The 14,590-nt window shown below is 37.3% G+C and overlaps 1 protein-coding gene across 1 annotated transcript; it reads right to left on the bottom strand.

Moving 5' to 3' along the window:
• Positions 1-10,041: 10,041 nt before the first annotated feature.
• On the bottom strand, positions 10,042-14,258 carry LOC141623223 (L-ascorbate oxidase homolog). Its single transcript, XM_074439305.1, has 8 exons — positions 13,932-14,258; positions 13,725-13,834; positions 12,453-12,723; positions 12,115-12,211; positions 11,559-11,904; positions 10,944-11,309; positions 10,776-10,854; positions 10,042-10,582 (listed from the first exon to the last, which is right to left on the bottom strand). Exons 1-8 carry the CDS (start codon positions 14,073-14,075, stop codon positions 10,382-10,384), a joined length of 1,614 nt encoding a protein of 537 aa, XP_074295406.1. The 5' UTR covers positions 14,076-14,258; the 3' UTR covers positions 10,042-10,381.
• Between the last annotated feature and the right edge of the window lie 332 nt (positions 14,259-14,590).

Below are 14,590 nucleotides of genomic sequence, written 5' to 3'. Positions count from 1 at the left end.
CATACCCTCTTTAAAACTTTCACAGTGGAAAATAAGTCTAAAGTTATACATACCCTCTATGGAGTTAAACATTTTGTTTTGATAAGTTATTAACAGCCAGTATGAACTTAGGCATTCTTCATTATGCTATAAGAGTTACTGTGCAACTCCAATGCACAACCCCTATAACTCCTCTGGTATCCTCACATATATACTTCTACTTGAACAGGAAACAATCTTGAGCCTTGTACGAAACCCTGTCCAACAAACACCGGACATCGAAAGGTTGTACAATATGTGGGACGTCTTCTGAATCAACTGTGGCAAAGATTTCAGCTTGAAGGCTGATTTAATCTTCGTACCCATTAAGATTGAAGCCCATTATGCATGTGCGTGTATCAACTTTAATTCTAGGACGATTGATCTTCTGGACAATAAGTACTACTCAAATCCGGGCCAATCGGAGATATGCAAAGCGTGTCACGTTATTATAAGTGGAATTAAATTGTAATTATGTTTAACTAAAAAGTGTTGTCACCGCTTTTACAATTTCACTTTTTGACGTTCTTATGCATGTGCAGCGAGCCTCATGAGCGACTACCTGGAGTCTACGGACGACGAGAAGGACAGAGGGAAAGATATACCGGCGTTCCAGTTCCGTCAGATCCAGTTTGTCTGGCATAAGCAAACGATAAACGACACCGAGTCTGGCTTGTTCGCCATGATGCACATGTTAATGTACGAGGGTGATAATTTTGGTCACGTTGATCTCGAGAGGAAGGTGAACCGTCGATATTTGGTGATCCAGTTGGCAGCGACGCTTGTCCTAGCTGACATGAACATCATCGGGGAAGGAGTTATGTCCAAGGTCAACGGTTTCATTGGCGAGAAATTACAGATCCTGAAGCAAGTAGATCTCAGACAAAAAGCAGCGCGGAGAGCAGATAAAAAACCTGCGAAAAAATAGAATGTATTTCCTTTGATTCTGTATTCTCTTTTTTTTGCAACTCTAGTATGTTGTCAAGAAACTCCTTAACAACTTAGACAACTTTTTGGAATAGATTGTTACTATATCATCTTGGTCAGTCATAATTAAAATCCAAGTTTTACAGATAAGTATTAGAGTTATACACTCTGTGAAGTAAAGTTATACAAATTATGTACAGGAGTTGTACAACACATGACTGCAGTTATGAAAAAAAAGGCAAAATTTATTAGACAACTAAGAGTTATACAAAAAAAATCAAGAGTTATACAAACTGTGTACAAGAGTTATACAACATATGACTGCAGTTATGTAAAAGGTATATTTTATTAGACAGTTATGAGTTTTACAAAAAATAACAAGAGTTATACAAATTGTGTACAAGAGTTATACACTCTGTGAAGTACAGTTATCCATATATGGGTAAGAGTTTTACTTAAAGCCACTGAAATTATAATTCGTTCTTAAAGCCACTTTTAAATATTGGATATTTTGCCATGAAGAGAAGTCATCAAAATTGTGTAAAAGAGTTATACAACATTAGCTTGAAATTTCACACACCATATTACTGAAGTTATACAACTGAAGGTGCAATCCCCTTCAAAATAGACAAAAGCTAGCTATTAAATACCCCTTCCGTCTCACCAGATTTTTTACCTTTTAAAGAAAAAAAGATTGTAAATAATTTGTTGAGACGGAGGTATTTTTCTACTGCCTACTACTACAGCATGTTAAGTTTCTCTATTCTTCTTCTTCGTCGTCGTCTTCTTCTTCTTCTTCTTCTTCTTCTTCTTCTTCTTCTTCTTCCTCTTCTTCCTCTACTCCTTTAGATGCTGGTGAAGACGGTGGATGCTCAGAGAATGGGTTAGGGCAGTTCCGTTTATCGTGGTGTGCCATTTGTTTACAGTTATTACACAAGCGTTTTGGCTTACAAGCCAAGGCAATGGCTTTCGCCTTAGCGGACACCATTCTTTTACCGCTGCCTTTGTTTTTCGATTGTTTTGGTGGAAGTATTGTTACCTCGTCACTGGCGGGGCAACCAAGGATTTGCTCGAATTCCTCCTGCTTAGTTAAATCTTTCTTGTATGGTAAAAGTTTCTCCTTGAACTCTCTAATTAAGGAGGTTAAGTTCGCAACTTCAGTCACACTCGTGCCACGAAGTAAACCAATGGTTGCATGAACTTCTGACCACAACTTCACCATCGCAACTTCTTTTCCATCAGCACTACTATTAGAATCCGTTTGTTCACCATCACATTCTGATAATCTGAATTGCAATGCATCTTTTCTTCATCTTGTAGAAACGTAATCATCTGGAATTGTCTTCTTCCCGTTAGCCGACAAAATCCATACTATATGTCGGCACAGATATCCCATCCTTTCAAACATCATACAGCTGCAACGTGTAGCCAGTGTACCTTTAATAAAGTTAAATTATGCCATTAGTAGTCTTATACATATAATAATAAGAGTTAAACATTATCAAGATAGAGTTATACATATGGCAACAAGAGTTATACATTCTGAAAGCTAAAGTTATTCAAAATGTAATCAGAGTTATACTACAAATAATTGCAGTTCAGTGAAAAAATGAATAACTTCTAATGTTATTCTGAAAGTAGAGTTATACATATGGCAACCAGAGTTATACATTCTGAAAGCTAAAGTTATTCAAAATGTAATCAGAGTTATACTACAAATACCTGCAGTTGGTGAAAAATTGAATTTCTAATGTTATTCGAAAGCGAGTTACACATATGGCAACAAGAGTTATACATTCTGCAAGTAGAGTTATACATATAATAAGAAGAGTTATACATTCGAAAACTTAAGTTATTGAAAATGTTTTCGATTTAAACAAATAGATAAATGCGATTCAAAGAACAATTGTATAACTTCTATGTTCGACAATGTAACTTTGACACTATATCTAGCAACTTCACCAACTACCACATCAAGATTATGCCAAAATGTCATTACCTGGTTGTACTCTACGTTGAAACTTTTCTCTCTCGATTGAATCCTTAACGACAGTCACTTCAACTCCATCGACTTCAAAGATAGCCCCGGTCTTACATGTATCGATTGAGCAAATGACCTCTAGTTGGAATTCCTTGAAAACCTCACGGGTATAAACATTTAACGCATATTCCTCTATGGGTAAATGCGTCCCCCTTGCTGGTGTTGAGTGTCGGTTTTCATGGTCAAGTCTCTTCTGCGTATGTCGTTGATGGTCCATAGCGCTTTCAAAACGCATCCAAAACTCCACTAACATACCTGACTTCTGCTCGAACTTCTTAAAAAAACTATTAATGCTCTCTGATCTCTGCGTTGTCCTCATTACACCACCCATGTTCAAGTCCCTGCAATGCGTCATCACCCATTGGCTCCTTTTATCGTACGCTTCTGTAAACCACTCTTCGTTCACAACACCATGCGCTTCCATTATTTCTGCCCACCTACAGTCAAAGTCGTCTGCTTCTAGGTTGTCGTCCTATATAATGTTGTTCAATTTCTCAAGGAACTCCTTATAATCCTCCCTTGTCACCCCGAACTTCGATGGCACCTTTTTCATTATATGCCACATGGAAAATCGGTGGCGTGCAGTCTTGAAGGCAAGGGGTACGTCCTTAATAATGCCCGCATCCTGATCTCTGATAATGTACTTGGGTTCCTTTCCACCCATAGCATTCAAAAACCGGTTGAAAACCCACTGGAAGGATTCATGGTCTTCATGGGCAATCAATGCCCCACAGAATGTCACTGATCACTTATGGTGATCTATGCCAGTGAATGGCGTGAAAATCATATCGTACTTGTTTGTTGAGTATGTTGGGTCATACGACACTGCATCTCCAAAAACGGAGTAGTTCCTTCTAGCGGTTACACAAACCCCATATTGCCCTTCAAAGGCTGTTATCCTTGTCAACTTCATAATCAAAATAAAACCCCTGTCTATTTTGCGCCATATTCTTGAACCGGTCTATGAACAATTGACCGTCCCGTTTATGGATGAAGCACTTCACATCTCGGTGTAAGTTCTTAAAATCAGTTAAGGATGCACCAATGTTCTCGAACCCGTTTACGAGTTCCTTACACATCTTGTACGTCCTAGTTGCTCCTATCCTCAACTGCAGTGGACAATAAATCCTGATCAGTGCTGATTAATAATCAAGGATTCCTCAACTATAACTCTTTCACCTTTTCGTACAACTTCATGAAACATATGGATAACTCCATTGATTGATTGTGCAACTTCTTATTATTTATAACTCTTACATATGCGAATATGTATAACTCTAACAACATTCTATATATCTCTAAGGATGTATAACTTTAGAAGTTTGCCATTCAATTATTGGAGGTTTGATTAATATTAAACTAACCCTTGAGTTGTACATTATCAAGTACTTGTGAAAATCTTCTATGTTCCGCGACATCTTTTGAAACTGACGATCCTCACTGGATACAAGCTCGTGATTATGCCCCATGTGGAATCGGTCAATTACTAATACTCCATTCTTCATAAATAGCCTGACATGTGCTTTACACCCTACCCTCTTGACTGTATATTTCCTCTGTTTCGCAGTTCTTATTCCCCATTGCATTTCTTCTTCCCTAATCCCGGTCTCATTTTTTTTAATTACTGCCTCTCCTTTTGGGACATATGTGAATCCCTCTCTGTTTCAAACCAGCAACTTTGACTTGATTTCACCGTCGCGCCATTTTTTCGTCGAGTACTTCCGAACATCAAACCCCGACGCCAATGCATAAATTTTATAGAATGTCACTGCCTCGTCGATTTCAAAAAATTGTTGCCCTACACAAGGTGTAAACTCCGCTGCCAAATGCTTACAATACTCAGTTTCCGCTACCTTACGACCATCTGAGCAGAATCAAACATCCATGAAATGATTAAGAAATACATAACTCCAAGCTAATTAGAATTTTCTTTGTAACTCCAAGCATATAATGTATAACTCTAGGCATACACTGTATAACTCTGGGCACAGACTGTATAACTCTAGGCACAGACTGTATAACTCTAGGCACAGACTGTATAACTCTGGGCACAAACTGTATAACTGTAGGCATATAATGTATAACTCTAGTCACAGTTTGTATAACTCTAGTCATACAATGTGTAACTCTGGTCATACAATGTATAACTCTAGTCACACTCTGTATAACTCTGGGCACAGACTGTATAACTGTAGGCTTATAATGTATAACTCTATACACAGTCTGTATAACTCTAATCATACAATGTATAACTCTAGCTATAGTCTGTATAACTCTAGGCACAGACTGTATAACTCTAGCTATACAATGTACAACTCTAGGCACATACTGTATAACTCCTTAGCATATAATGTATAACTCTTAACGTATAATGTATAACTTTAGGCATATAATGTATAACTCCAAACACAGTCTGTATATGCTAAGAGTTATACATTGTATGCCTAGAGTTATACATTTGTAGACTGTATTACTGTAGTTTCAGAATGTATAACTCTAGTCATACAATGTATAACTCTTACCCATATATGGATAACTGTACTTCACAGAGTGTATAACTCTTGTACACAATTTGTATAATCTTGTTATTTTTTGTAAAATTCATAATTGTCTAATAAATTTTGCCTTTTTCATAACTGCAGTCATGTGTTGTATAACTGTTGTACACAATTTGTATAACTCTTGATTTTTTTGTATAACTCATAGCTGTCTAATAAATTTTGCCTTTTTTCATAACTGCAGTGACGTGTTGTATAACTCCTGTACAAAATTTGTATAACTGTAATCATACAATGTATAACTCTAGGCATAGAATGTAGAACTCTATACACAGTCTGTATAACTCTAAGCATACAATGTATAACTCTAGACACAGCCTGTATAACTCTAGGCATATAATGTACAACCTTCCACATCCTATAACTTCACTTAATGAATGTATAACTTAAGCTATAACATGAATAACTATATCAAAATTGGTTGTTTAGTAAGAGTTTTTACGCACAATTTAGGGTTTGAATTACTCTGTTACCTGAAGCTGCAGGAAATTGTCAAAGAGTTTTACAAAAAACCACTAGAGTTATAACACGATGAATATAAGAACTACATGAGTACACTGTATTATTGAAGTTATACATATTACGGTCAGAGTTTTACTAAAACCCACTGAAGTTATAATTCGTTCTTTATCAAGCTTTTAAATTTCCATCTTTTTTTGCCATGAACAACAAGCTACCAAAATGAAAGAACAAATCTGATGAACACCATGAAAGTACAACAACATTAAGAATAATGAACACAAATGAAATAACTACAAGCTACAATAATGAACATCAATCCAAAATTACATATAGCACTTTATATTTGAACATCAAGCTACAATAATAACCTAGACACAAACAAGAAAGTAAACAACTCACCATCGACGGCAACTTCAATCTGCATATGATCCATTTCACAAACACTGACTGTCATTTCCCGCTTCTTTCTCTGATGAACAATGACAATTTATTTTGTCTTCAACAAAGCTAATGAATTTTAACGGATGAACAATGACGTAGTTTATCCGACAACAATTTATTTATCTGATGATCAATGAAGTAGGTTTACATTTGGGCTGAAATTTCTCTTATTTTTTTGATGATTTATATTGGATTTTACAGGATTTAGGATCGTTTTTGTGGTGATTTTTATGGGGTTTGCTTGTTGAGAGGTTTTGAATGGTGAATGAAGAGGGAAAGCTTGCAAAATGAATATTTGTGTTTGTTTATTCCTATTATCCGCGGGATATGCAGTGGAGGCAGTACAAAAAACAGTGCCAGTGGACCCTCTCTCATACAACAAGCATTTCCTTTTTTTTTTTGCTCTAAAAAAGACCCCCTCTCTTCTCATCTCATCCATTCAATCCCTTCATCCAAGGGCTCTTATAAAGACTTAGGGCCTTATATGGTATAAAGGCCTTATAAGAACCCTTCTCTCTCTCTCTCTCTATATATATATATATATATATATTAATTATGTTTATCTTGCTTCTTCATCTTACTTTTTCTTTGTTTTAGTTTATTTAATTTGTTTTACTAGCTAATTAAGCGAACAATACTTAAAGAAATAACATAATGGTCGATAAAAACACATACATGCAAATGAAATAATTAGAAAAAGAAAATAATGACGATGATGAAAGACGATGAAACCAACAGTGACGGCGAGATTTACCCGATAATTAGAGAAAGTAAGAGACGATGAAATCAACACTGACGGCGAGAAGATAAAGCGACGATGAGAAAGAGAGAAAGAGACGATGAGAAAGTGTGTGTTTTGTGTTTGTGTTTGTGTTTGTGTTTGTGTTTGTGTTTGTGTTTGTGTTTGTGTTTGTCTGCTGTGTTTGTGTTTGTGTATTAAGGTTTGTGTTTTGTGGCTGTAGCAGATTTGTGTTTGTGTGGTTTGTAGTATGGAAGGTATTAACAACGGTTATTCAACAAAAACCGTTGTTAAAACGTTTTAACAACGGTTGTAAAACAACAACCGTTGTCAAATAAGTTTTAACAACGGGTTTCAAAAGTAACCGTTGTTATTACTTTTCACTAACTTTGCGTCAATTTTGCGCCAAATTATTAACAACGGTTGTGCATGTGTGACCCGTTGTTAAAACTTATAATAACGGTTGTTATAACCATACCCGTTGTAATTAATTTTAGTAAAATTCGCGCCATACATTCTACAACGTCTATTGTGATTTTCGTGAATAATCGTTGTTAAAGGGGCGTTGTAGTTGCCTGGATTGTAGTAGTGTAAATAACGGGAATGGGGAACTATAATTATTCTTGTACGGAGAAAAGAAGAGTTGTTAAAGGTGGAAGATGTGAGAGTTAAACAAAAGAAATAAACAATAAAGAAAAGTCAATAGTCTTTGATGCAGGCATATTTGCGGAATAAAGAAATATTGTTTTGGGCTTCAATATTTAAAATGGTTATTTTTTATTGTCAATGTATTCTTTTGGGCCTCAATATTCTATCTACATGCTAAAGGGCTGAATTCAGAAATTTGAGGCCCTTTGTTTTATGGGCCCCGGTGCGGCGAGCTGAATGGCTCTACCTATGGGCCGCCCCTGATTGGAGGTTGGCGCACTCCCTAGTGTTTTGAGGGGCTGTTTTTCTTTAATGGTCTTCTTCTCCCATGGTCCATGTCTATCGGAGGTGGTTCGTTTGGGTTGGTTGTAGTTCTTTCTTTCTTGTTTGGTGTTGTCATACTATAATCTAGTGCTTTTGTCCCTCCTGTTACTCGAATCGGTTCGTGTTTTTCTTTTATATATCTTGCTTTCCTACTATGGAATATCAATCTCTCCTACTTGATCTTTGTGACCTGTTTGTCTTGAATGATAATGATGTCGATGATGATGTCCTTAAGTGGATTATGGAAATGGGAGAACCATCCTCCTCAATATTCATTCGGTGAAAGACAGGAGTAACTCTATTTTCAAGGAAGGTAATCTTATCTTAGCTTCTCGTCACTATACGCAAGCCCTTAAATTTTTATGTTTTCTTATCCTTCCACCCTCACATGTGACATGACCAACCTGCTGCCGTTTTCCTTTGTCTCTCCCCTGTGCTCAATTTAGCGTTCTGTGAATTAAAGCTCTCCCATTATAAGGAGGCTTGTTATTACTGTAACTTTGTATTACATTTTGACCCCTGCAATATTAAAGCTCTATATCGTAGAGGCTTAGCTTATAAACATTTGAATCTCCTCAAGGAGACCTTGGCGGACTTTGAGCATGCTGTAAACCTTGACCCGAAAAATAAAGAAGCTAGCAATGAGGTCCTTATGCTGGTTGACAAATTAGTTTTGAATCCTAATGGAACCCTTTGGGTACTACAAAGAAAGGTAAGAAACCTTTATTTAGTGACGCTATGGTTAAAAAGCCTGTAGCCAGTTCTTGTTATACCGCACCAATGTTGAATACTCAAGCAGTTCCTGACCAAGTTTGTGTTGATAATAACCCAGACATTACCATGCTTTCTATGGAGCCTAAGAGTGTATGTGAGGCGGAGCAAGATGCTATGGATTCCGACAGAATTTCTCACAACATTTTTTAGGCTGACCCACCTTTGCTACATGAAGGAAAACACAACTTCCAAACTTTTTCCACAAACCCTACAAAATACACCTTTTCCAATAAGAGACAGCCTAAAAATGAATTATGTCTTTTCTACCAAGACTATCTCAAGACTATGAGAATCTGATGCTTGGGAATGATCTCCACTTTTACCACCCTCGATCAATGTCTTCCTTGAGGGTTCGTCCCCTCATCTCAAAAAATTATATCCCGACGGGAACTCCCCTCATCTCAAAAAACTATATCCCTCATCTTAAGGGAAGCACCAGTTCTCTCTTCATTTCCTTTGCCTCAGGTGCAAGTTAAGAGCTTAGAATTTATACCCGAAAGTGCTTCGGCGGTCCACGAGGAAGTTATTTTCGAGGTTGATAAAAAAGTTCGACTTTCGTCAGACTCCTCTCTTGTTAGCAAAGCCTCAATGGTTCAGTTTCAGTTTGCCGCGGTTAGAGTTTGCCGCGATTAGAGTGTATTCAAGCAAGAGTTGTGGCCGTAAGCTGGTTTATTCCGAGTGCCGAGGTGGGCTTGCTCGAGCCCGTGTTAGTTTGAAGAAAAGATACGTTTTCTGTCGAGCATTCATTTTCTCTTTGGAGGTACACGAAGAATGTTGCAGCGGTTACTAGGACTAAAAGAAAGGAAGCTCACCAGATCCACTTCGATCACCATTATCATCCCCCATTCAAAAATGTCGCCTTTCTATTTCGGCTAAATGTGCTTGTAATTTTAGCTTCGTTAGTTGGCTTTGTAGCAGCTTTAGAGACTCTAGTTTTCATACGTTTGTATTGTAAGTGGTTTATTTCAATTACAGGTTATCGTGGTAAAAATAATAATAATAATAATAATAATAATAATTTTATTTCGCCAATGAAATTGTTTAAATTGCTCATTCTGGCAAGGCATTGCTAAAGCCCACCTCCCTCACTCCCCCAGCAAGACTGAGATGAAACATTTAAAAAGAAAACAAATTCTCAGTTATAGTGTAAAGCTATTTAAACCAACATTTTTCTTCGGGGTGGTGGCCCATATCAACCTTCCGTTGTTTTATACGCAAGACAGTGTAAAAAGGTGTAGTTTTAATGTATATGACTATCGTCAATACATATTTATCTAGTGCAAAAGCCCTCATGGGTTTATGCCTTTAAGACAATCTCTCATCAAAATCAACTGTTTTGCTAAAGCTGAATGAAGTATAATATGAATTTCCGACCACGACAGTCAAACTCTGATGACTGTTTGAGACTCTTGATATAGGTAGAGTATTTATTTTTAGTAGCCGGTGGCTTTAGGGATGTCCGATAGCTCTACCACAGCGAAGCATGTTAGTCGGAGGGTCGTACTCATTAGCAAAACTCTTGACAGAGTTCCACACCCGGAGATAGAGCTGCTGTCCAAGATATTGGCGGCCCCAAATTGTCGACCTTATGTTCCACATACCTTGGTTGTCCAACGATACCAATATTGCTGTCCACGACTTTGGATACACCTGCAATTTTCACCGTCAACACCAAGTGTCAAGTTAATAATGCAATGATGCAAATAAACAAGGTTTAACAATTACCATTAAATCTTTACACATCTTATGGAGACTTCATTGCCCCGTTTACTATGGAAATTGAGAAGATCCTAACCCAATATAGAATGGCATGGACAATGTGATTATGGGGTGATAAGATTACCTGAGTGGTGTGCCTGGTGAGAGCGTCAACAAGATTGTATGAAGTCCGACTGGCTGGTGTCCATGTACCCGCACCAAAGCTGCGAAAATTCAATTATCGAATGTTAAAAGCTAGCCTCGAAAACTTAAAAGCAAGATTCAAGACAACATAACAATTGAAGGAACGTACCCAACAACCCAGAAGTCATAACCATCAAGATGCCAAGACTGCAAGACATTCTCGTCGTTTTGGAACACAACCTCGATGAAATCGTGGAGGGAAGTACCCAAAACGGATGTGGCAAGGTATGGGGAACCCTCAGATGGGCTGCTCTGGACAGAATTCAAGCTGAAAACTCCGGGAATGTTGAAGTAATCAGCAAGCTTTAGAGGGGTGTCGGGATAGATAAACGATACTCTGTTAACAGCATAACGCTGCTTCCCGTTGATTAGAGGAGCCGAGTTGGCTAACACAAAGGTCTTTGAAATTGGAATCATGCCATAATGGAATGATCCCTGTGGGTTGGGTCTGGCTGCGTTTGCTGTTAGATTCCACCTGTATGAAGCCATCAATACAAAAGAATAACCCATTACCGAACAATTAGACAGAAGTTTCCACAATATACCAGACAAGAATGCGCCCAAGATGATTTGAACCCGAAACGACCCTTGCTTAAAATGACAAGACCGGAATGACACGTTTGCCACATCTGCCAAATCTAGTCTATGCATTAACAAAACAATCGATTTTAATAAAATTGAAACTATTTTTTTTTTTTTTTTGTTTTTCCAAATATCTCCTTACCTAAAGGTTCTGGCTTGGTCCATAGACCAGTCATATTCACCTGGAGGGGGAGCAGGCAAAGCTCCAGACACCTGCAAGTTAGAGTTGGAGTAGTGGAGCACAGCAGTTGCTGTAAGAACTGACTCAGTGAACCGCGAGGAAGCCACAACATAGTAGTCCATGGGAGCCTGGTCTATGGTCACAAGGATCGAAAGCGACTGACCCACGTGCACATCGACTGATTCATACACATTCTGGAGAACATTAGATCCCTCAACTTCAACCACCTTCAACTTGTGACCCTGGATCCTGAAATTGAATGTAGTGGACATCCCTACATTGGAAACTCTGAATTTGTAAGTTTTACCTGAAAGGTGGACAAGGCAACTATGTTAGAAGTCGGCATCACAACTAAGAAGTCGGATCATGTCACTATGTACAGTCTTACAGATGAGACCAGCCATTGAATATATATATATATAATTAAATGAGGTACACATGAGTACGTAAATTGCTCCAATTGTCGCATCTGAGACTGTCTCATACAAGATTCAATGTTGAGAGAAATGAGGATGACCTTGGTCTGCAGTGAAAGAGGTGTGAGTCTGGCCATTTATAAGCAAGCCGTCAGGGAATGGAAGGGCGCTCCCTGCATCCAGATTTTGCTGCAGGCTCTGCACAATGCGATATTTGTCACAATGCTGATACCAGGTTGATAAATTATTTCATTCTGGATTAAAAGGAAGGAAACTGTACTCCATGTTACAACATCAGATGATCAGATGAAACTACTTAGATGCATGGAATCAAATGGCCAAATGCCGATTTAAAGTTGAATCAAATACATGGAATCATTACCTTTAGAGCAAATGTGATTATGTGAATGAAATAATAAGCAAAGAGAAGGCCACTGACCTTATGACTAGTTTTGAACCAATCACCAATAAGCAAAGAGAAGTCTCCAGAAGGGTCGGCATAAGGAACGGGAATGCGAGGCCTAGAATAAACATTAAGGGCTCCAAACCCACCACCTGCTCGGTGCATCCCAGTTGATGGGAAGTATGAGTAGGAGCCAATTTGATCCTTTGGCTGGAAGTTGTATGTGTAGTTTGAGTTTGGAGGGATTGGACAGTTGGTTCCCAAAACTCCATCTTGCCATGAGTTCTTCCTTTGCTTAATTCCGTTCCTGTCGTAGTTAGTTCTTCAGATAAATTTCAACAGAGCTTTAATTCCAAAATATTTGGGATCCGCGAACATCAGTCATCAACTAAATCATCAAGGCCATATATTCGCGACATAAAACTACTAAGTCGCCTAGCTATTGATTTGCATAAGATCACACTACTCAATACTTGCCAACTCCATTAAGTATCTAACGATCAAAAAAGATACATATTTGTTAGAATATGCCTTGAATCTGTTCTGAATTCCGCATCTGATTTAGTTTCCTTATCTGTTTAGGAAACTACGGAGTATTATTTAGTTTCCTTGTCTGTTTAGGAAATTGTTAGGGTTTCCTAATTGCATTAAGAAAATATACGTTATGAAAGTCTTATATAAACTCTCATAAAGTTCGCCTATTTTATTCATTCAGAAGTCAAAAATTTGAGTCTGAAATCTGAATACTCTAACGAATATACTCTGAAATCTGTAATCCTCAAGATCAATAATATTCTTCCCATCTAGCGGTGGACGTAGCTAACAAATTGTTAGTGAACCACGTAAACTGTTGTCTTTTTCACGTTCTTTATTTATCTTTCTTACCTCCGTTATAACAATATTTACTACCTATATGTTATTATTTCATTACAAATTCTTTGTAAAACATGTTCAGTTCGACCAAAGAGTAGATTGATTGACAGGATGAATGAAAGTCGCATATTGTTAAAACTCGTGAAAAAAAGAAACTTTGTTCCCCCTAGTAGACGTAGTAGTCCTATTTGGCTCAAGTGTGTACTAAACCGAATGGCGTGACAAAAACAATACAAGCCTACATTTTACTTTAGTAAGACTAATAAATTCTCCAAAAATACAATAGTGAATTACAATATCACATTGATTAGTTAACAATCCACTCTCCCTCGTTTGTTTACCTTCGATTAAAATACTCCTCCAAAAAAAAAAAAAAAAAATAAATAAATAAATGAACGAGTCAGAAGGAGTATTTAAGTAGGAAAAAGGACATACCAAGTGAGAAGGAAGGGTTCATCCAAGTTATTAACAACATTTAGTACAATGTTGTCATTAGTGACACAGTCCAATTGAGGCCCCGGAAATTGACCATTAATTAGAATGCCCTGCCACATATCCAAAAACAGCCATTCACTTTTTTTTTTTTAACTAAAAAACGATATGAACTAAACATGATTCATCATTTAAAACAGTCGTACCAACCTGTTGGGGAACACCAAGAGGAGCAATAGTTCCGTAAGTGACGAGCCATGTGAAATATCTATACGGGTCGTCTGCATTTGCTATGGAAATGCTCAATACCGCCAAAATGACAGTAATATATTGGATCATTTTCCTTCTTTCCATCACACTTTGTGAATAATGAAATATTGAAATTCCAAATGAAAATATTTACCTAAAAATGAAGAGAAAAGGAATGAAATGTATCAGAAATGAAGAAAGATGTATAGTGGTTACTGGTTAGCGTGGAAGTTGCAGAATGCAATGCAAGTTATGCAACTTGAGAAATGAGATAAGTGGGTGAGAGTTGGGAGACTTTTGTCTTCTATTTATTGCTCTTAATAATTTAAAGTTTTTTTTTAGAAACTATCTTTTATTTAGGTTCATTTGTTAATAACTACCTTTTATTTTATTTTTTGGCTTTCAACTACTTTTTAATAGTTTTTATTTCTTCTTTTTGCAAAAGACTACCAGAATTCCATTTCCAGCGAAAAAAATCAACTTTCCGGTGTGACCTGCTCTTTTCTCCCCTTTTCACACATATAACCTAGATTTCTCCATTTGTTTACCCTACAAAATGTGAAAAAGCTTCTCTCCATGTCCAACACCTTATCAAAAGTTTCTTCCATCTCAATCTCTCT

The sequence above is a fragment of the Silene latifolia genome, chromosome X, assembly GCF_048544455.1.
Source record: "Silene latifolia isolate original U9 population chromosome X, ASM4854445v1, whole genome shotgun sequence".
Taxonomy (NCBI): domain Eukaryota; kingdom Viridiplantae; phylum Streptophyta; class Magnoliopsida; order Caryophyllales; family Caryophyllaceae; genus Silene; species Silene latifolia.
This window is presented reverse-complemented; position numbering and strand designations above follow the sequence as displayed.

Bases quoted from the DNA above. Each gene is read 5' to 3' on its own strand.
- LOC141623223 (XM_074439305.1), bottom strand. From the start codon at position 14,075: ATGGAAAGAAGGAAAATGATCCAATATATTACTGTCATTTTGGCGGTA. The intron at 11,905-12,114 runs GTCATCCTCATT...TCCACCTTTCAG, and splicing joins CTCTTTCACTGCAGACCAAG to GTAAAACTTACAAATTCAGA. The intron at 10,583-10,775 runs GTAATCTTATCA...TGAAAATTGCAG, and splicing joins TCACCAGGCACACCACTCAG to GTGTATCCAAAGTCGTGGAC.